Source organism: Leucoraja erinacea, chromosome 2, assembly GCF_028641065.1.
Source record: "Leucoraja erinacea ecotype New England chromosome 2, Leri_hhj_1, whole genome shotgun sequence".
NCBI classification, from domain to species: domain Eukaryota; kingdom Metazoa; phylum Chordata; class Chondrichthyes; order Rajiformes; family Rajidae; genus Leucoraja; species Leucoraja erinaceus.
This window is the reverse complement of record NC_073378.1, coordinates 84986478-85010241: the sequence shown is the minus strand read 5'-3', so window position 1 is coordinate 85010241 and position 23764 is coordinate 84986478. Positions and strand designations below refer to the sequence as shown.

General features: G+C 41.4%; 1 protein-coding gene across 4 annotated transcripts in view; it reads right to left on the bottom strand.

The window, feature by feature from the left end:
• The window catches only part of creb5b (cAMP responsive element binding protein 5b), a 299242-nt gene that overhangs the window by 87394 nt on the left and 188084 nt on the right, over positions 1-23764 (bottom strand). For all 4 annotated transcript variants that reach the window (XM_055659976.1, XM_055659968.1, XM_055659958.1 and 1 more), the window contains one exon: positions 9496-9582. In XM_055659976.1, coding sequence (XP_055515951.1) covers positions 9496-9582 — 87 coding nt within the window. The remainder of the gene's footprint in view (positions 1-9495; positions 9583-23764) is intronic.

Below are 23764 nucleotides of genomic sequence, written 5' to 3'. Positions count from 1 at the left end.
ATATCCCTCCCTCAGGACAAAACTTATTTTTTCTTTACTGATCCTTCTTCCAGGAGAAGCCTCATGAAAAATATCGCAAGGGGTGATTAGTTTCTGAACAGATTTAATGTCCCTAATACTCACATATACGTGGACATGTATACAGAAACATGCATACTCAGTCACTCTCCCTCTAAGCTCGCTTCAACCTTCTTCATCCCTTTCCATTTCCCTGATCTACAGCCCAGGTGAATCCCAGAATGTGGTTCCCTGTGGTGAAGGAGGTCAATTCATCCTGTAGGAACAGAATCATCCCATTTGGCCACCGATCATCGCACAGCATTCGCAAAAACGTGAAAATAATGGGTCCTCTGTTTCGCTGAGGGCAACTGAGGGCCTCAAAATCTGCATGAAGCTCGACAAATCCACCAACATTTGCATTTCAACTCACCAGTTAACACACTGAACTTTGCAGGCAAATTATGCAGCTAGTTAGCTATGTGCTTCCTTCGACAGGAAATTCCAAATGTTTGTAGAATGCATTCCCACAGGTAGATTAAATTAGTTTGGCTGCATGAATGAATGTATACTGCTGAAATCCAACTAGTTTTGTACACACAGATGCTAAAAAAAATTATCTCCCTTAAAATGTATAATTGATTGCAGACAGGGATTTGGTAATGAAGGGTGCCTGGAGAAAACAGACTCCAAGTTATTAATTTGTTCGCAAACCTTTGTAGTATCATTGGTGTTTTGTATTCTGCCTCCAAAACTCATTGTAGCTCGCATAAATTTAGTTTGCATCACCATGATTAGAACAAAATGCTCTGTCATCGGTTGCTGAGCATTAAGACACATTGCACTAACAAGTGAATATTACTTTGATGTGCTTTTTAATGAAGGGCAGTGAGAATGTGTAGAGCAGAAGATGCCAGCTGGGAGCCCAGGTTATGAACAGCAAGAACAAGACTACCAGGTTGACCATAGCTTTGTGATCTGTATAATTTGACTCATCTGCACGTAGCCACTTTACACAGCCATGGATCAAACAGTTTTATGGAACAAATCAAATCTACAGCCAGGAAATGGCTACGTTTCATGCCACAACAAAGCCACATCAGCCGCTTCTCACTATTTGATATGGCTCTGGTTGATTGAGAACATCTGTCAGAGGCCCTGCAAAAATCAATGAGCAGCTGCCCATTTACAGGGATTTCAAAGTGATAAACAAATCATTGGAGTAAGGTCGCAAAGGTAAAACAATAAGGACATTTCAGGCAGTGCTATCACCATTGTGTGAGCAACTGATTACTTTTTTTTGGTGGAAGAAGGAGAGGGAGAGGGGGGGGGGGGGGGTGAAATCTAGGAGTTGAGAGATCGCAGAGCAAATATTAATTACCTAATTTGATTTGGGTCACATAACTTCATCATAGTCATGAAAGTGAATTCCAGAAGCTGCTGAAATTGACGTACAAATCCCTTCCAATTGTTGCAATTTTTTTGTTTGTAATTTATGTAAAGAAAGTTTCTACATTTGAATTTATTTTTTAATATATAGGCTACGGCTCTGTACTCATCAATGGCAGAAAATCGCCAAAAACGCCATAGTACTTTGGAAAAAGTGTGTGTGTGTGTGTGTGTGCGTGTGTGCGTGCGTGTGTGCGTGCGTGTGTGCGTGCGTGTGTGTGTGTGTGTGTGCGCGCGCATACTTGTGGGTATGTGTATATATACACACTGAACCTTTTTTTCTCTCTCGTTTATCATATTGTTTACAGTGTACTATGCCTTCTCCCCATAACCCCTGATAACTGTACTAATCAAGAAACTATCTATCTATGCCTTAAAAATATCCATTGACTTGGCCTCCACAGCCTTCTGCGACAAAGAATTCCACAGAACCACCACCCTTAAACTAAACACATTTCTCCTCATCTCCTTCCTAAAAGAACATCCTATAATTCTGAGGCTATCACCTCTAGTTCCAGACTCTCCCACTAGTGAAAACATTCTCTCCATGTCCACTCTATCCAAGCCTTTCACTATTCTGTGTGTTTAAATGAGGTCCCCCCCTCATTCTTCAAAACTCCAGCGAGTACAGACCCAGTGCCGACATATGCTCATCATAGGTTAACGTACTCATTCCTGGGATTATTCTTGTAAACCTCCTCTGGACCCTCTGCAGTGCCCGCACATACTTCCTCAGATATGGTGGCCAAAATTGCTCACAATTACTATTGGTCTTCTGGTGGATGTAGAAAGATGCACTATCCGTTTCAAGGGTTTGTCTTGTAGATTGGTACATGGGCATCCTCTGGCAGGCAGCCACTGGCCTTTAGCCTCTCCATGATGGGGTAAGGGGATGGGTGCAGGAGGAATGCTGTGGTGCCATGGGTTGAAATCATTGGTTCTCAGGAGGAGGAGGTACTCTGTCTTCAGTTAATCAGCTTGGAGCCTGACATAGTAATTCTGCTCCTCCATACTCCTCCATAAAAATAAGATAAATTGTTTGCTCTGTCCACAGTTTTGGACAATATTATTTACATTCTTCACACTGTATAATGCATAAATACACCATGGGACAGTAACATATCCAAAAGCAACTTCCATTCAATGTGAAACCTTTACGATCTACACTATTATATTTGTATATTTTTTCTTTCTCTCTCTCTCGTTTATCATATTATTTATTATGATTACATATTCTGTTGTGCTGCAGCAAATAAGAATGTCATTGTTCTATCTGGGACATATGACAATAAAACACTCTCGACTCTTAAAAAGAATATTCTCCTCCCTTGGTTAGCTTTATGTCATGTGACCTGCTAGAATTCTGCACAGGTTTGCTGAAATCCAAAGTAAATGCAGTGGAGATTTCTTCAAAAACAATGGTGTATATTTTATATTCTCAGCTGCACAGCTGGTTAGCACGCAACAAAAGCTTCTCACTGTACAGGTGACAATAAACTAAACTGAAACACCTCAGATACACAGCTAAAAATCTGGAGAGAAAAAATCCTAAAATGCACTGCAGGTTAAGTGACCACTGTGGAGAGAGAAACAGGTGAATTTTTATGTTGGTGACCTTTAATCAGACTAATGGAAGATTGCCGATTTGAAACATTAGCTCTCCATAGATGCTGCCTAACTTATTCCTGTTTTATCTACAAATGTATTTCCGATACAACATAGCTGTCTATGATATCGAGCTGTGCTGACTGCTACAACCAACATATGAGATAAGAGGTCCATGCACTAATGTTTATTCATTTGCTGCAATTTTAATTTGCTCTGATTGGAAAATCAGTGCAAATGAAGTGGAAATGTTTCAAGCAGCAAATACTGTGGTTAAGTTCAAAACAAATTTCATCTCCAATTAGCTCAGCTGGAGTTGCATTTTTAGTCTTCCTGCAACATTCACTTACGGCAGAGCACAATGGAGTAATGCTAGTGTATAACAGGTTTCGCATTATTGATCAGGGATGATTTTTTTCTTACTTGGATTACTTCAACCAGGGAGAGTGCAGGGGGGGAGAGAAGAGGGGGGGAGAAACCCACGTGTAACTTAAGATAGTCTTTAATGTACATTCAGACTTGACAACATGTTAATAGTCACTGACCAGTCTGCTACACTGGTTTGCAGTGATAGCATGTCATAACCATCTTTGTATAAGTTACATCACGATGCTAAAATATTAATTAAATGTGATCATTAAGTAATAACCTGATTTGTTTGCAGATTCATCATTTAAATATTCAAGACGTTCTCATCATGAACAATGTATATACTGTTCTGAAAGTTGAGCAGTTAGCAGAATGTGCTTTAGGTTTCCAAAGCAAGTCAAAAATCCAAAGTTAGCCATTAACTAAAATTAAAGGTTACACAAAAAAGCTGGAGAAACTCAGCGGGTGCAGCAGCATCTATGGAGCGAAGGAAATAGGCAACGTATCGGTAGCATGGGAAGTGGGTGTTAGTATAAATGATACAGTAAGGCGGGGTTAGTGATGCTGAGCTATATATGATTGGTTGCATGCATAAACCAATCTACATCCTTCCCCTTTGAAGAGTGAGTATAGTGAGCATCCATGCCATTAAAGTTAAACAAAATCGCCATATCTAACAGGCGGTCTACTGACGCGGCCCGAACGCGTACGGACCAAATCCTCCCCTCCTTCACCGGAAAGATTAGAGGTAGGCGGTGGACCCGGAGGCGAGAAAGCCGCGGAGGAGGCCGGAAGTGCCGGAGAGGAGAATCGTGCAGGAGGGGTAGCCCCGGGGTTAGCCACAGCCACGTCACGCGGAAGAGAATGGAACATGCGAGATGTTAGGGGCAAGCGGGGACCGGTCGATGGATCTGCAGCGAACGGCTGGAACTGAAACGGGGGAGCATAGGGTCCCGCCAGCGGCAGACGGGGTTCCTGTACAGCAAGTAGATGTTGAAGACGTCTGCGGTAGATTGTCAGCCGTGCCGACAACAGTAGCCAGACGGGAATGTCCACTGGTAGTTTGTAAATGTACAACCTGTCCCGGCAGTAGAGGCAGGAGAGGTTTGCATGATTTGTCGTATGACCGTTTCTGAATATCATGTTTCTCCTGAATGCGCTTTTGGATTGAGGCAGGCTCCAGCACTCGAGGTATCAGCTTCTGCTGAGCAATAGGAATCGGAGGTCTTGTTGTTCTGGACATTAGTCGCTGGGCTGGTGATCCCAGGGTCCCGTCTCTGGTAATGTTCCTGAGGTTCAGGAGATCACGGTAAAAGTCCGAATTTGCCAGGCGCGATTGCTCCTGATAGCCCGTTCAGCAAGCTCTGTGGGTACTCAGGGCTGCTCGTGACATGGTGGAAATTCCATCGATTGGCAAAGAGCTTAAACTCGTGACTGGTAAACTGTCTACCGTTGTCGGTCTGCAGACGGACAGGTGAGCCGAATGTGGAAAAGTGTTTTCTTAGTTTTCGGATGACCATCTCAGATGTGAGGGAGGTCAGTAGGTCTACTTCGAACCAGTTTGAAAATGAGTCAGCGAGAACGAGGTAGTGCTTACCACGCCATTCGAAGATGTCTGCCGCCACCGAAGTCCAGGCCAGGGCCGGTGCAGGTTGTTGCAGTAGGGGCTGCCTCTGCTGGTGAGGTGCAAGACTATTGCAGGTGGGGCATGAGGATATACGGTCCCTTATGTATTTGGCCTTCCCAGGCCAGTAGAACAGGTTCTGTGCGTGGGCGAGTGTAGCATCGACTACCGGGTGACCGCTGTGTGCCTCATTGTAGTATTTGTCGTACAACGATGAAGGAATCATGACTTTGTGGCCCTTGACTATAACGCCGTCCTTAATGACCAGTTCGTCGCGGACTAGGAAAAACAGCTGTGTCTCTGCTGGTGCGCTAACGCGCCTGTCTGGCCAACCCCCTTTGATCACTGATGAGAGTCTTTGGAGAGTGGGGTCGGCGGCAGTGTGTTCGGCTAGGCACTGTAATTGTTTAGTGGGAACTGTCAATGCCCCCAGGACCGCTGGGGAGTACAGAAAAGTTCTCGCTCATTTCATGGCATCTGGGCCAGCAAGGTTGAGTAGAAGAGAGGCTCCGACAGCGTCTGGTTCATTTCGATGCACAATGTTAATGTAGTGCCGGTAATCCAATTCAAAAGTAGCCCAACACTCAGCGATATCCGAGTCAAAAATGAGCTGTGCAGGCTTTCGGCAGGAAGAAGCCATCGCAAAAAATAGAAATAACAACTTAATAAAAGAAAATAAAAACTGATAAACAAGAGAAGCAGGTCATCCCACTTCTGACACCATGTAAATAAGGCATTTACACACGTGTAACTTAAGGTAGTTTTTAATGTACATTAAACATGTTAGTAGTCACTGACTCCAGTCTGCTACCGAACTGAGTAGCATGGGAAGTGGGTGTAAATGATACAGTAAGGCGAGGTTAGTGATGCTGAGCTATATATGATTGGTTGCATGCATAAACCAATCTACACCTTTAACTACCTTTGATTGCCTTCGATTACCTACGATAGCATTACGACTTACTACGACCTACCTCGACTAAACCTACGAGTAAAAAAATATCGATTTTTTCCATGGCGATCTTTTTTTACTCGCAGGCATTTTTCAGCATGTTGAAAAAAACGCAGCGACTTAGCTGAGGTCTCGAGTACGCGGGGACTACTCTCGAGCATGAAAGAGAGTTACTAAAACCTCCTAGGACCTCGTGTCGACCATGCAGCGGGCATGAGTTGAGGGCAAACTCGTCTAAACTCGCCAATTAGGTCGTCACAGTGGGACAGCCCCTTTAGTGAGGCTCTCTCGCACTTCATTGGGCCTATCTGAGCAACACCATTTCCACTTCAGATCGCACTGGAATCATCAGGATTCACTTCAACTGGGTCACTGCCATCAAGTGGATTTCCAAGACTCCACAGGACATTTGGCCGGAGATGAAAAAGGTAGCTTGTTAACAGCTTTCAGTGCAACATGTTACTCACCTAATAAATTGAGAAAAAACATTTATTTACTCCTGAAACAATGGTCGCATTCTTATCAAATATGCAGAGCACAGCGTGAACAGTTTTTCACGGAGAGAAACCAGAAGCTGCAGAGATTTGTGGTGACAGACTCAGGGAATGTAACACGCTTGTTTCTCTTCGGTAGAGAGAGGTAACATTGAAAACGTGGGGAAAGATTGGAGACGAGTCATGCAGAGATTGAAGTAAGGCGCAAGGAAAACCTTGCCAATGTTAAGTTCGTCAATGAACAAATAGTGGGTATCTGCACTGTACGCCTTGTCAGGGCTCAGGGGAGAATAACCTTTGGATTATTTGAAGTGGAGAAGCCCACTGCGAGGTCAACCCCTAGACAGCATGTGCTCCGTGACTGCATGTGCGCCCAGCGCCGTGACCGCATGTGCTCCCTGCACCGTGACGGCCTGTGCTCCCTGCACCGTGAATGCATGTCAATTCCAGGATATTCAATTCCAGGATATTCAAAAGGAATCTGTGCCGTTTCTGCACATGGGCTCACACAACCTACTGCGTTTGTAAACCCTGAATATGAGATTTGTTACAAGTTTAAAAGAAAGTAATTTTTTTTAGAGACACTACATGGAAACAGGACCTGCAGCATACCCCAACCATTGATCATCTATTCGTACATGATATTCCATTTTCACACCAAACTGTACACATTCAGGTCAAATTCAGAGGCCAATTAGGCTGCAAACCTGTATGTCTTTGGGAGGAAACTGGCGCACCCAAAGGAAACCCACGCGATCACAGGGAGTTTGTGCAAACTCCACACACAGAGCACCCAAGGTCAGGATCAAACCCAGGTCTTCTGTACTGTGAAGCAGCAGCTTCACCAGCTGCGCCACTATGCTGCCTTTAATCTATTTCTGTTGTACACACCTCATCATTTTCACAGTACGACCATGATAAATCATCATTATATTTACACAAGGTTCCCTCAATCCATGTGGAAGTATTTGGAGAAAAAATCTTTAAAGGCACAAAAATGCAACAGGAAAAGTGGGAATCAAAAGAATAAATCAAAAGAAGAGGCTTGTAAAGTTGCCAGAAATAGCAGCTGGCTTCAGGAATGGGAACATTTTAGGAAAGAAGAATTTGATAATGAAAGAAAAGATAGAATATATCCAAATAAAATTCAAAGAAATTAGAAATTTGAATAAATTAGAAATTCATAAAGACAATGCTGAAACTTTGGAATATCCTATCCTGGAATGCTGTGGAAACTCACGCACTGAGTTTGTTTAAACATAAGTTGATAGATTACTCGATGCAAGGGAAATCAAGTGACATGGGAATACTGTAGAAAAACGGGGCTGAGGCAGAAGATCAGCCGTGAACCCAATGATTTTTAGAGCAGATAAGAAGGGACAAATAGACTCAATCTCTTCACCATTCCTATGATTTTGTAGTAAAAACTGAATGCAGTTTCACAAGAACAAGAGAGACGATTGGATAAAGTAAGTTGATAAATAATTATTGGATTATTCCTTGTGGTTCAGAAGGTATTTGATCGATTGACTGTTTGCCAATGAAACCAACATCCTGATCATGTCCCTGCACCATCCCAAATGATGCTTGGCCAATCCCTTCCTCCCACTCCCGGTCATGTGATCATCCCAGGTTCACTTATTCTGGTCGCTGGCATGACCTGAAGTCCACCCAGATTCATTGTACGCCAGTCCCTCTACTCCCTCCCCTCCCCCCTTCCCTCCACTCTCCCCTCCAATACCCTCCTCCTGATCTCTGCCGATCACCATCACCAACATTTTCCCAGTGTTGAACTTCTTCCATGAGCTTTCCCACCTGGCCACCCCTCTCGAAATTAATTGAAAATATTGCAATGGGATCCTGCATTTGAATAGGTTGGTCTCTGCCTCCCCAGTGCATCAAGATTTATATCATTAAAGACACATGCCACCTCTGCAGTACCAAATATTGGCTCAGTCTCTCAAAGAAATTTATCGCCATTTTCAGACTGTGTCTACGATTAGAAATTAATGTTGATTACACAATGTCACCTCATGTGTCTAAGAACACCCTGTGAGTGATTGCTCTGCATTGGATTTGCAACGTTAAGCACAAAGACATTTCAATACTTGCATCTGGCCAGGCAATATTTTGTAACCAGATAACATTTCTATACAATGATATTCTTCACTTTCTTTCGTGCTACACATTTATCAAGTATGTGTGTCAACATTAATAGATTTATACTTGGAATATTGCTTTGGCTTTAATCCAATTACATTTCATCAAGTCCAGAATCAATTCTCAAGTTTTGGTTTTGTAGTTCTAGATGTTTTGTAAATTGTAAATTCAAAAACTGAGATTTGAAAACACAGTTAATTAAACCCAAAAGATCTGAAAGCCCAAAAGATCACTAAATAACTAAAATATACAATGAACATATTTCATGAGCAAATAATTCAGATGCCAGCCATTATGATCATGGGACATACTAAATAATCATATCAAACATATAAACAAAGAACTACAGATGCTGTTTACACAAAAGGATGCAAAGTGCTGGAGTAACTCAGTAGGTCAGGCAGCATCTCTGGAGAAAAGGAATGGGTCACGCTTCAGGTCGGGACACTTCTTCAGACTGCCTGGCCAGCTGAGTTACTCCAGCACTTTGTGTTCATCATATCAAACACGCCGATAAAAATAGTATTCATTTTGGACACAGCTGACATTTTTAAAACCATTCTTGGAAACAGAGCAATCCCCAATAACACTGCAAGAGAGAACTTATTTACCATTCAAAGGAAAAGTCAGGACCCAAGGGATCACTGGAAACAAATTATTCAATTGATGCTAGCTAAAACCATTTTATGGTTTTGTGTTTTAAAAATGGCATGACAAATAATATATTAATTATATATTATATAAAAATCTAAAACTGTGTAGCTGACAGAAATTCTGGATAACACTCCATCCTTCCACCCACATGCCCATTCACACTGACATAGGTGCAATTTGATGTTTCTTACCATTTTGGCCTCGGAGTGCATTTGGTGAACTTGAGGAGGTCCAGGCATTCCCATGATATTAGAACTCATGGATAATTGTCTGTCCATCTTTGAAAAACAAAAGGAAAACGTTCTTTAAAACAATGTTAAACATTTAGCAAAATAATCATGCAGAATAGATATTAAAAAATAATTGAAATTAGTAAAATCACATTTTGATGATGGGCTGTACCTATTTGCCATTGAATATCAACAAATAGTTTAAATATAGCATCTTGAATATTTCGATTTTATTTGCAAAAAGCACAGAGTGGATTCTTGCACCTGAGGTGTCCCAGATCAGGGAGCACAGAGGGCAAACCTTTAGAATTCCTTTGGCACACTGGACAGCTGAGTAAAGTCAGTCATTGTGCTCACTCAGAAATATAAAGAGATTGATACATTTTCTGGACATGAAGGGAATCAAGGGAACTGCTGGAAAATGCCACCGCCAGAGAAGATCAGCCACAGTGTTGATGAATAGCAGAGCAGCTCCAGGGACTGGATGAACTACTTCTCCTTTCATTTCTGTTTCTTATATGTACGCAGTAACAATCATGACAAAATAAATCTCATTACATGTTAATTTTATGAGTTTCATTATTTGCAAATCATTTAGCATGCTTTAACCAAAAAAGTTCAACTCTTAACTGCACAACATTGTTAGATTCCACAGAGACAGGACTGTTATGAAGTTGAACGACTGTTTTGCTCTGCTAAATTATCAACTACAGGCTTACGGAGTGAGAGAGAGAGCAGTTTAATATGTTTGAACATCTCATGCATAGAAAGGAAAATTGGTCAAGCTTCGCATTCCAAGGAGAACTAATCCGTGAATGTTGTATCGGAACAAGATCAAACTCATTGGTGTGGTCTGTTAGATGAATAGCTTGACACTCGCTGTCAAACTCAAACATGAATTACAGCCGTGTTGGCCGGGTGCCAGAGCAAACTGGCATGCGCCTCTGTAACAGTCAGTGCTTTCAGGAAAGGAGGAGTAGGAGGAGGAGGGGAGAGATGTGGCAAAATATAAAATATTATAAATTTGTCAATCTTGCTCATCTCGCTAAACCTGTCTGAAAATTTTACTCTGCCTCGTCAGCTATTTAGTCATCTGTAATGCCACAAAAAGAGAATTGCACCATTTTATATACCATTAAATCAAACTGCTCAAAACGTTCTAGCAATATGCCAGAATCTTTCACAACAGTTCAACTATACCACCGTGTTTCCATCCATCGCTCCAATATCATCTCCAGGACAGAGTAGAAAGCTTGTGGTTTTTGTCCAGACCAAAACAGCTTCAGTTAGTTTCCATTTCATATTTCTCTGCATTTAGGACTTCTTTTAATCTCCCGGCTTAAACTTTGAAATGTTCAGATCGAGGTGCAAGAATCATAAATGAGTAATATCAGCTTTGTTTTGATTCCAATTATTTTGAAATCACAATTTTTCACTGGAGCCGACTACATATTATCCTTCCCCCTCTTGGTTCCATCTGCCCATCATTCCATCTCCCATTTGATCCTATGAATCACCTGCCAACCTCTACCCTGCTGCCCTACACACTGCTTTATACTGGAAACTTTCCCTCTTCCCTCGTAGTTCTGATGCAGGGCCTCGACCTGAAATGTGGATTTTCACCTTTTGACTCCTAAGATGATGCGTAATTACCTGATCCTTTCAAGCATTTTGTTTTATGTTCCAGATAATTTCCAGCATCTGCACTCTCTTTCGTCTTCACCAAATGATCAATGAAGCTGATAAACTGATCAATGAAGCCGGGAGCTTAAAAGAAGTACTAATTGCAGAGAAATATGAAATGGAAGCTAACTGATGTTGTTTAGGTCTGGACAAAACCACAAGCTTTATATTCCTGGAGATGATATTGGAGTGATGGTTGGAAACATGCTTTTGGGACTGTGGACTGAGAAGGGTAAATCAGAAGTGTCAGTATTACAATTAAACAACCAGGGGACTATGGAGCTATGAGGGAGGAGTGGGCCAAAGTTGACTGGAAAGATACCCTAGCAGAGATGACAGTGGAACAACAATGGCAGGTATTTCTGGGAATAATACAGAAGGTGCAGGATCAGTTCATTCCAAAAAGAAAGATTCCAAGGGGAGTAACAGGTGACTGTGGCTGACAAGTGAAGTCAGGGACAGTATTAAAATAAAAGAGAAGTATAACATAGCAAAGATGAAGGGGAAGCCAGTGGATTGGGAAACTTTTAAAGAGCAACAGAAGATAACTAAAAAGGCAATACGGGGAGAAAAGATGAGGTACGAAGGTAAACGAGCCAAGAACTTAAAGGAGGATAGTAAAAGCTTCTTTAGGTATGTGAAGAGGAAAAAATTAGTTAAGACCAAAGTTGGACCCTTGAAGACAGAAAAAGGTTGAATTTATTATGGGGAACAAGGAAATGGCAGACGAGTTGAACAGGTACTTTGGATCCGTCTTCACTAAGGAAGACACAAACAATCTCCCTGATGTACTAGTGGCCAGGTGATCTAAGGTGACGGAGGAACTGATGGAAATTCACAATAGGCAGGAAATGGTGTTGGGTAGACTGATGGGACTGAAGGATAATAAATCCCCAGGGCCTGATGGTCTGCATCTCAGAGTACTTAAGGAAGTGGCTCTAGAAATCATGGACGCATTGGTGATCATTTTCCAATGTTCTATATATTCAGGATCAGTTCCTGTGGATTGGAGGGTAGCTAATGTTATCCCACTCTTTAAGAAGAGCGGCAGAGAAAAAACAGGGAAGTATAGACCAGTTAGCCTTACATCGGTGGTGGGGAAGATGTTGGAGACAATCATAAAAGATGAAATAGCGGCACAATTGCATAGCAGTAGGGGGATCGGTCAGCATGGATCTACGAAGCTGAAATCATGCTTGACTAATCTTCTGGAATTTTTTGAGGATGCAACTTGGAAAATGGACAAGGGAGAGCCAATGTACGAACTTTCAGGAAGCCTTTGATAACATTTGATAAGGTTCCCACATAGGAGATTAGTGGGCAAAATTAGAGCGCATGGTATTGGGGGTAGGGTGCTGACATGGATAGAAAATTGGTTGGCAGACAGGAAACAAGGAGTAGGGATTAAAGGGTCCCTTTCAGAATGGCTGTCAGTCACTGGTACGGTACCGCAGATATTTACAATATACATTAATGATTTAGATGAAGGGATTAAAAGTAACATTAGCAAATTTGCAGATGACACAAAGCTGGATGGCAGTGTGAACTGTGAGGAGAATGCTATGAGGATGCAGGGTGACTTGGACAGGTTGTGTGAGTGGGCAGATGCATGGCAGATGCAGTTATTGTGGATAAATGTGAGGTTATCCACTTTGGTGGCAAAAACAGGAAGGCAGTTTATTATCTGAATGGTGTCAAGTTGGGAAAAGAGGAAGTACAATGAGATCTGTGGGTCCTTGTTCATCATTCACTGAAAGTAAGCATGCCGGTACAGCAGGCAGTGAAGAATACGAATGGCATGTTGGCCTTCAAAACAAGAGGAGTTGAGTATAGGAGCAAAGAGGTCCTTCTGCAGTTGTACAGGGCCCTAGTACGACCACACCTGGAGCATTGTGTGCAGTTTTGGTCTCCAAATTTGAGGAAGGACATTCTTGTTACTGAGGGAGCGCAGTATAGGTTCACCAGGTTAATTCCTGGGATGGCGGGGCTGTCATATGTTGATAGAATCGAGCGGCTGGACTTGTATACTCTGGAATTTAGAAGGATGAGAGGGATTCTTATTGAAACATATAAGATTATTAATGTAGACAAAACTGCTGGAGAAACTCAGCGGGTGAGGCAGCATCTATTGAGCGAAGGAAATAGGCAACATTTTGGGTCGAAACCCTTCTTCAGACTGATGTGAGGGTGGGGGGGGGGGGGGCGGGAAGAAGAAAGGAAGAGGTGGTGCCAGAGGGCTGAGGGAGAGCCGAGAAGGGGAGGAGAAAGTAACGACTCCCTGAAATTAAAGGTCAATGTTCATACCGCTGTGATTATTAAAGGGCCTGTTCCATTTGGCTGATATTTGCGCCTCATTTCCGCTTCATATGTAAAATAGGTCGACGCGTCATTACGGGCGAAATCGTTCGGAAATCACACGTCATCATGCCGTCTGGTGCGCGTGACATCATTAGAATGCCCTGCAGCGTGCAGCTATGCGTGGTTACGCACGGTGACGTGACCATGCGTCACCACGCGATACACGCGAGACGTCGGGACGCAGCGTGCGATGCCAATGCGTCAGCATGCGTACGTGATACGGGAGGATTTCGTATAGCACGAAATCCTGGAGCGCCACGCGATACCGCGCGCAACTCCACACTCCTCCATGCCTCTCCATGCGCCCGTCCCGCGCTACTGTGCCTGTGTACCTGTGCGGACCAACTGACTGGAGTTTTTACGGAAATTTTCAACCTCTCATTTCTGAGGTCTGAGGTTCCCACCTGCTTTAAGAGGGCATCAATATTACCGGTGCCCAAGAAGAGTAAGGTGACGTGCCTCAATAACGATCGACCAGTGGCACTAACGCCGGTGGTGATGAAGTGCTTTAAGAGGCTGATCATGGCGCAAATCAACTCATACCTCGACAAAAACCTGGACCCACTGCAGTTCGCTTACCGCCACAACAGATCAACGGTGTATGCAATCTCGCTGGCTCTCCACTACGTTCTGGACCACTTGGACAACAAAAACTCATATGTCAGGCTGTTATTCATCGATTACAGCTCGACAGTTAACACAATCATCCCCTCCAAGCTGGTTACCAAGTTCTCAGATCTGGGTCTCTGCGCATCCCTCTGCAATTGGATCCTCGTCTTCCTCATTCACAGACTACAGACTGTCCGTATTGGTGGAAATGTGTCATCCTCGATAACAATCAGCACGGGAGTACCACAAGGCTGCATGCTCAGCCCCCTGCTGTACTCAATCTATACTCATGACTGCGTAGTGAACCACAATGCGAACTCCAACATCAAGTTCGCCGATGACACCACTGTTGTGGGACGTATCACTGATAGGGACGTCAGAATATAGAAGTGAGATCGGCCGATTGACCGAATGGTGCCAGCACAATAACCTGGCTCTCAACACCAGCAAAACCAAGGAACTGATTGTGGACTTTGGAAGGGGTAGGATGAGGACCCACAGTCCCATTTATATCAACGGGTCGATGGTTGAAAGGGTCAAGAACTTCAAGTTCTTGGGCGTGCATATCTCCAAAGATCTTTCCTTGTCCCAGAACACGGATGCAATTATAAAGAAAGCACATCAGCGCCTCTACTTCCTGAGAAGATTACGGAGAGTCGGTATGTCAAGGAGGACTCTCTCGAACTTCTACAGGTGCACAGTAGAGAGCATGCTGACCGGTTGCATCGTGGCTTGGTTCGGCAACTTGAGCATCCAGGAGCAGAAAAGGCTGCAAAAAGTTGTAAACACTGCCTCTTCCATCATCGGCTCTGACCTCCCTACAGTCGAGGGGATCTATCGCAGCCGCTGTTTCAAAAAGGCTGGCAGCATCATCAAGGACCCACACCATCCTGGCCACACACTCATCACTCCGCTGCCATCAGGTAGAAGGTACAGGAGCCTGAAATCTGCAACATCCAGGAACAGCTTCTTCCCCACAGCCATCAGACTATTAAACACAACTTCAAACAAACTCTGAACTATAACAGCCTATTACATAGAAACATAGACAATAGGTGCAGGAGTAGGCCGTTCGGCCCTTTGAGCCAGCACCGCCATTCAATATGATCATGGCTGATCATCCAGAATCGGTACCCCGTCCCTGCTTTCTCCCCATATCCCTTAATTCCGTTAGCACCAAGAGCTAAATCTAACTCTCTCTTGAAAACATCCAGTGAAGTGCCTATTGCACTTTATCTGTTTATTTATGTGTGTATATGTATATATATATATATATATATTCTATAGTATATGGACGCACTGATCTGTTCTGTATTTATGCCTAAAATATTCTGTTGTGCTGCAGCAAGCGTGAATTTCATTGTCCTATCTGGGACACATGACAATAAAACTCTCTTGACTTGACTTATGTTATGACAAAAGCAGAATCTTTCTGCTTCACAATTGCAATGAGGTTCTTATCAAATGGCATAGATATTATGCGAAACCATCAAACATATGTTTTAAAAGCGTACTACATGCCAGGAAGACAGACTAGAAAGCACCAAGTATCCGATTCACGGCAAGTAAGTCACCACACCATTTTGGGATTTTAAACTTTCTAGTCAGAAAGGTTAAGAAATTTGAATTAAATGTGCTCCCATCACTCAGGCCTATTTGCTTGATTGAACATTGCAGGCAAGGGGCCAATTCTTAGAACCAGAACCTGAACTATATTTACGGGGGGATTGGAAAAAGTCACAAAAGGAAAACTGAAGCATAACAGTAAAAAAAATATTTAAAAATGTATACAGGGAGGGATTGGGTAAAATAAAAAAAATTGAAGTGTAAAAGTAAAATTACTAAAATGCATTTACATTTATTTTAAACATTTGAAACATTTTAAGTAGCCTCAATATTCTCTATAAGAATGATTTCCAAATCAGCATGTTACAAATGTTACAAGCATGAAACAAAAACCTGACATGTAACAAAATCCAGAGGTGAAAGAAAACTTAACTCAGAAATATTAGCCTGCAGTGAGGGCAGAATTATCTAACTACATTCTCCCCTAACCTTTAAGCAAAACTGGTACAGGTATGTGGAAGATTAATTTCCAAAAACAAGTAAAACAAATTTCTAGTTCAGAAGCCTTGATAACATGTTTTGAATAAAAACATATTTCTGTTCTGTCATCTTGAAACTAAGGCAGGAAGCAGTTTGGTAAAGGAAACCGTTGACTGTGACTGAATCAATGTGTCAATGCAAAACTTTCTGAGAATGAGTGCAAGTTCTTGAAATTATCAGAAGAATGGAAATACGTGAAATTTAATTGATGACAAACCTAGAATTAGATTGCATTATTTTAGTTTTAATGTTCCAGATTTGGGCAGCTCGGAACATTATAAATTCACACAATGACTGTTAAGTTTAACAAACACTATCAAAGAATGTTGGAAATGTTTCCATTTGAAATATTAATTTGCACAAGATTTGATTAATTTTCTTCAATTGATCATCATTAGCATGAGTGTAACTGACGACATCAAACAATAGGTTTTGAAATGTACAGATTACGCATTTGTGTGGGGAAATAGCTGAAAGCATGAGTATATAGGGCCTGTCCCACTGCGGGGACCTAATTTGCGAGTTTAGAAGAGTTTAGGAGAGTTTAAAAAAGTGCCAAGTTTGACTTATTGCATTTTGACTTATTGCATTACTATGTGGAGAACCTCCTATGAATATGTAGAAGACCTCCTTTGACAATGTGTAAGACTTCCTTCGATATTCTTCGACTACGTTGAAGACTAGCTTTGACTAGCTTCGGGAAAATTGGACACCGAATAATGGAGAGTGAAGCCGACCACCTTCGACTATACTAACACTATCTACGACTACCTTTGACTACCTTCAATTACATACGAATATCATGCCGACCTACTACGACCTATTTAGACTAAACCTACGAGTTAAAAAAAAAAAATTTTTTTTACTAAAAAATATTCCTCGACCAAACAGAGGCCTGGAGTATGCGGAAACTTCTCTCGAGCATGCATGAAGGAGAGTTACATAGACCTCCTAGGACCACGTGTCAACCATGCTGCGAGTTTGAGTCCAGCGCAAACTCTTCTAAACTCGCACATTAGGTCCCCGCAGTGGGACAGGCCCTTAAATGTCTCAATCGGCCTGTTGAAGTGGCCCTTTTTGCAGGAACTAGTTCAGTTTGTTTCAGGATCATGGCAGCCAAATTCTGTCATGGTCAACATTCAAGGAATTGTGCTCAACAGGTGAAGTGCAAGCAAAAGACTTTCTTGCATCAGTTCTGTCATTGTGTAGAAGAGGGGAAGTCAGTCGTTTGGTGCATCAGCATGGTGGAGTAGGAAGAGGTTGGGGATTGTTTAAGAGAGGACTTGATAATTACGGGAGATAGAGAGTACTACACTTGGAATCTATAGTGATGACAAGGGCTGATTAGAAACATCAGCAAGAGCAGTCGTGGGTGGTGGTGCTGGTGGCAGGGGTGTGGTGAGTAGTGGTTTGGTTTAATCTAGGGTTGCCAACATTGTAATTCAAAAGTACCAGGTTGTTGTTGCTATTCCTGGAGAACTCACTTCTTTCTTTCTTTCCCCCGCCTCTTCGAGAGGTAGCAGTTAAATAGCAGTATATTATTATTGGAGAGTGGGTGGGTGCAAGGGGTAGGAGGAAGGCAGGTTTTAATTATTTGTCGAAATTTTGTGGTTGTTACTTGTAATGAGCAGGGTTTACTGATACTCTTAAGAGGTATGCAGAGGTAACATAGTTACTATGTGGAAACTCACATTGATATCGATTTATTATTGTCACATATACTGGGATACAGCAGAAGTCAGTAATTTATTTTGCTAACCAGTGTTGGAAACCTCTGTTCAAAAGTTCACAGTATTAAATGAATGCCTGACAGCCACTTTGGACCACCTTTATCAGCACATTTCACCCAAAATTGATTCTTTATTGAATAGATTAATTCCGCGATACTTACAAACCTAACAATTTGCAACAGTAATTAATATATGCGAGTCAGTTCAGTGGTTTTTCAATAGAATTGAAAAAGTGCAAGGGCATGAAGTATTAAATTAAAGTTCTTGACCCACAATTTCCATCATGGTGCAAATCTGGGTGTTTCGGCCAAAAGGTCACTAGTATTCCACCCGCCCCCCCTTGCACTTAATTGTTAATAACGCCAATGGTATTTGGGCGAATTAAACCAGTAGTGAAACTGTGACATTTATTTTTAATGCAAAACCACACACCACGCAGAGTTAACTTTTCATTCGACCGTAAATGGAAATTGAATTCAGTGGAAATTCCTTTTTAGGAATGCATCGGCAGTCAAGAGAATCCCTGAGGGAGAAATGTAATATTCTGTACTGATTTCTACAATAGGTGCAAATAAGCTAATTTGGTCACCTTAGTTCTCAGCTACAATGTTTTGGGCTCACACTACCCTGGAGAGTTTCAAGCCGCTGGAAAAACTATCTCTGAACAGTGGTGTCTGGTCTCCCTCTATTACTGTTGGTTCCCAGGAGGTGCATCCATCTCCTGCTAAAGGAAATTGTAAGGGCCTATTTAGGCCATTGAGGGTGTCATTATCCAAATGCCAGGTTTTTGGTCCTCTCAATAATTTTCTGCAGTTATTAATTTGCCCGGTTAATCCGTCATCTCTATCTTTGACATTTGGATACCAGTGAAGCTTTAGTTCACTTCCACTCTGGTTGTCCATATGGTGCAGGATTGAGGATATTTAGATCACATGGAATCCAGGGTGAGCTAGCTGACTGGATTCAAAACTGGCTTGGAGGAAAGCGTCACAAGGATAAGCACTGAGGGTTGTTTGTCTGATTGGAGGCCTGTGACCAGTGGTGTGCCACAGGTTTCACTGCTGGGTCCATTGCTGCTTAAAGTTGTCAGTAAAGTTGCAGATTATACCAAAATTAGTGGTTATAGTATACTGTTGGAAAGTTAGACCAAGGATTGGCAAGTGGAATTGAACTAGCAAGTTCATGTTCATAGGTTATTGGGGCAGAATTAGGCCATTTGACCCATCAAGTCTGCTCCGCCATTCAATCATGGCTTAGCTATCTTTGCATCTCACCCGATTCACCTGCCTTCTCCCCATAACCCCTGACATAAAAACATAGAAAATAGGTGCAGGAGTAGGCCATTCAGCCCTTTGAGCCTGCACCACCATTCAATATGATCATGGCTGAACATCCAACTCAGTATCCTGTACCTGCCTTCTCTTCATACCCCCTGATACCTTTAGCCACTAGGGCCACATCTAACTCCCTCTTAAATATCAAGTTCAAGTTCAAGTTCAAGTGAGTTTATTGTCATGTGCCCCTGATAGGACAATGAAATTCTTGCTTTGCTTCAGCACAACAGAACATAGTATGCATTTACTACAAAACAGATCATTGTGTCCATATACCATAATATAAATATATATACATATATAAATATGTGTAATACACAATATATAAATATGTGTAATTCACAAATATATACACATATATAAATATAGCAAATTAACTGGCCTCAACTATCTTCTGCGGCAGAGAATGGCTGTGACACCCTTACTAATCAAGAATCTGTCAATCTCCATCGACTTGGCCTCCACACCTCTGTGGCAATGAATTCCACAGATTCACCACCCTCTGACTACAGAAATTCCTCCTCATCTCCTTTCTAAAGCGTGAGGTGTTGTACTTTGGTATGTCAAACCAGGGCCTGACTTACACCATAAATGGCAGAACCCTGGAGAATGTTGCAGGACAGAGAGATCTCGGAGTACAGGTGCATGTCTCCATAAAAGTGGTAGGCCAGATGGACATTGTGGTGAAATAAGGCATTTGGCACACATTGGGAAGGGTATTGAGTTCAAATAGTGGGATATTGTGCTGCACCTGTAAAAGTAATTGGTGAGACCACACTGGGAGTACCATGTGCCATTCCAGTCATTCAGCTATACAAAGGGTGTCATTAAGATGGAAAGGGTGCAGCAGCGATTCACCAGGATGTTATCTGAGCTTGCAGGCTTGAGATATAGGTTGGATATACTGGGACACTTTTCTTTGGAGTTTAGGAAGCTGAGGGGTGACTTCAGAGGTGTACAAGGTCATAAGGAGCATGGATAAAGTAAACACAGACTTTTTCCCTTAGTGGAGGATTTTAAAGCTAGAGGGCATCGAAAGAAGATAGATTTAAGAAAGACCTCATGGGTAACATTCATTTACTTTTACATTGATTCTATTACTCAACTGAAATGGCATGATTAACCACGATGGGATCTTCACTATAAAACAGTGGTTTCCCAGTACCTGAAACTTAAAATGTACATTCATATTCTCACTTTACATGCTTTGTGTGACTTTCTTCAATGCTTTAGTACATCCAATGCAATCTCACAATTTCCACATCCACGTTAGAATTCCCTTCCTAAACGTTTCAATTTTAACTTCCCTCCTTAAATCCCATAATGTTTTAGCATGTTTCGTCTATTTCTTTTTCTCATTTGGCTTCCAGATTTTCTTCATTCAGCCGCTGAATCACCTTGGGGTAGTTTTCCATGTTACAAGGGTGGAACATAAATGCATGTTGTCACTGCTGAGTTGCTTATTAAGGGGTTGCTACACTGATTACAAAGTTTAAATGCTAATCAAATATATTAGTCAACAATTTCAATGTGAAAACTATATATTTTTTACTGTCGACTCAATATAAGCATTATCTGCAGGTTCACTAGGGTACGAAGATTAAACACTTTCAAAATAAAACCCAGCCCTTACCAAGTTTGGAGAGTACGGAGTGGTTCCTTCATTAAGATTATTTTTACATCTTAAAACAGTGGTTCATACATATTGTTCTGGTCCAGTAAATAATGGAACCGCTGAGTGAGCTTGTACACTACTTCTCTGTTTTTGTCTTCACGTTCCACTGACTTTTACTAAATATTGACTTAACTTATTTGTAATTACAAAATTACTACCCAGTCAAATGGGCTTTTCAAACAGAAATAATTAACATTTGTGCACAATGAAGAATTCTGAAATTTATTCCACTAAATATATTAGCTGGCATAAATATACACATCTTTCTGGCAATACAAAGTAAAACTCATAATTCAATGTTGCTTGCAGCTGGAATCCAATGCTGCCTACATTCTACAATTTTACCAGAAAATTAATTTGGGTTGCCAAAAACAGGATTAGCTGTTCCCTACAAATCGCTATCTATATGGCGTCCTGCCAAGAAGGTGGAAGGTGGCTGGTATATGGTTACTGGTCCTAATTGTCTAGTTAATGATTTGTGCAGACAAAAGTGAAATAACTGATTTAGGCAAGTATTATTTGCGGCACACTTTAACAGCTCTATTTTAAGTAAAGATTTCTGTAAATACTAAATCTTTTTAGTAGTTCGCTACTTTTCATTAATCCATTGATTCTCTGTTAGAACAATAAACAATCTGCCTGAGGAACTCATTGCTTCAACCAGCTTCAATGGATGAAAAGCAGTGGTCAACGTTTGTGGGCGACAACCTGCATCAGTCCCAGTGCTGATCGACCCAGTGATTTCCTCCAGCAGCTTGCCTCCAGTTTATTGCTCCAGATTTCAGTATCTGTGTCTTGACTCTGTGAGAGTTTAGTTTCAGTCCAAATAACAATATTCATCTGTGAGCTTTGACAACAATATTTTTGCAACATAACTTTTTTCTTCACCTAAAATCCAAATATGCACATGTAAAAGTATGGAGATCAAGTTCAAGATCCCTGACTATATTTTTGCTTTTTATAAAATCAATTACGGTGCTTGTTTTGCCAATTCTGGCTGAAAACAGGTAACCAATTTCAGCAAGGAAGTTGAACTGGGACCTCTGGACTTGCAAACACTTCACAGGAGATTAGATTATTCTTTGATAATAATTCATTACAGGTGATAGCAAAGGGGCAGTTTGTATATTCCATCCCTCTTGTTCTTCCCATTCATTTCAATGGACAATAAATAGTTATTTTCCTGATCATTCCTCTGCGCACATCTCCAAACTCCATAAAATCATTGTTCTCAACATCTGACCCACAATGTTGCCTTATTGGTCCCTTATTAGTTGTAAGAATTTTAGCAACCAAATAATCTATTTCCTAGGAGTTTATGATGGTATTATATTGTAGAAGTATTTCTGTTGAAGAAAATTTGGCTATCAGTGGTGCCAGAATACTGAAACATCAGTTTTACCGCATGAAGGATCTAACAGCAACAATTGTTAATGCACTGTGTGCTAATGCACACAATTGCTGTTCATGCATTGGTTCCTCAGTTTGCAAAAGGAGCTCTAAAACATCATTGCATGCATAAATCTTGTACTTGAGTGGTTAGTGTAAGTTTACAGAACCTAATCAGGAACCTTCTCAACAATATGTGAAGGTGCTCACAAGACAATTATAGTAAACTTTAAAGAAGAGTTGGGAGATATGAAGCATCAGATTCAAATGCCAAAGATAGCCACAGATACCTTCCGAGGCACATTCTAACAGATTGGTAGTAACTAATGAATTCTCATTTGAGGAGAGGAACCATGCGCCAAAGAAATTGGTAAAGTCCTTATCTGTCATAGTTGCCTCTGACGACATTTCTGTCACTGAAGACATCCTTTCGCATGAAAGGGGAAGACGCTAAGATCAAAAAAGTTGCAGTAAGCAGAAGTGAAACTTCCAAAACAGTCAAAAAGGGAATTAACACTGGAGCCACCAACACAGGACCTCACTAGCCAACTACAAATATTGAGCATTTAGATGTGTATATATTTTTGTGTGGCGATATTCTATTTTCATTTAAATATTTTGTAAATTCTGCCTGAAATAATGTTGCTCCTTCTATCAACCCGAAGGATAGTAAATTATCCAGTGTCGGATCATATGAATGTAAACGTAACTATAGGAATAGTATACAATATTTAGTATAACGTTTGCTGCATTGTTGTATGAGCTTCTGCAGTTTGATGAGGGTTCAATAAAGCATGTTTTGTTGGTAGCTCTACTCTTGCTCCCTGTTTTCAGTAAGGAGTCTACATTCATTCTTAGTTTGGATAATATTGCCGTTTAAGGAGTACCTGTAAAGTAATAAAGAACAGGGGTTGCAACAATTAGCCCTGTACGTATAACTTGTGGAAGTGTTCCTGAGAGCAAGTAATGTCTTCTGAGAGAGATTCTGAGAGAGGACCCACTACTACAGAGAGATGATCCTCACCTAGAATGGGTACAATGGAGATGTTAAGTTTGGCCTGAATGATAGAGTTGAGAGAAACACATCTATGAAAATAATAGCTTAATTGCATATTATCATGTTTATAGATAGCTGCTTTACAGTGTCTACAGATAGATGATGGATGGGACTTTCTAAAAAAAAATGAATATGAGTAAACGATAATTATTTTGTTCACCACGCTTTATGACTTTTCAATCATGTTTGGTTGTTAGTTGAATGTTCACCTAATTTAACCAATTACCCGATTGCAAGCATTGTCCCACACAAGTTACTAAGCTGAACATTGACATCCTAACCAAATCCC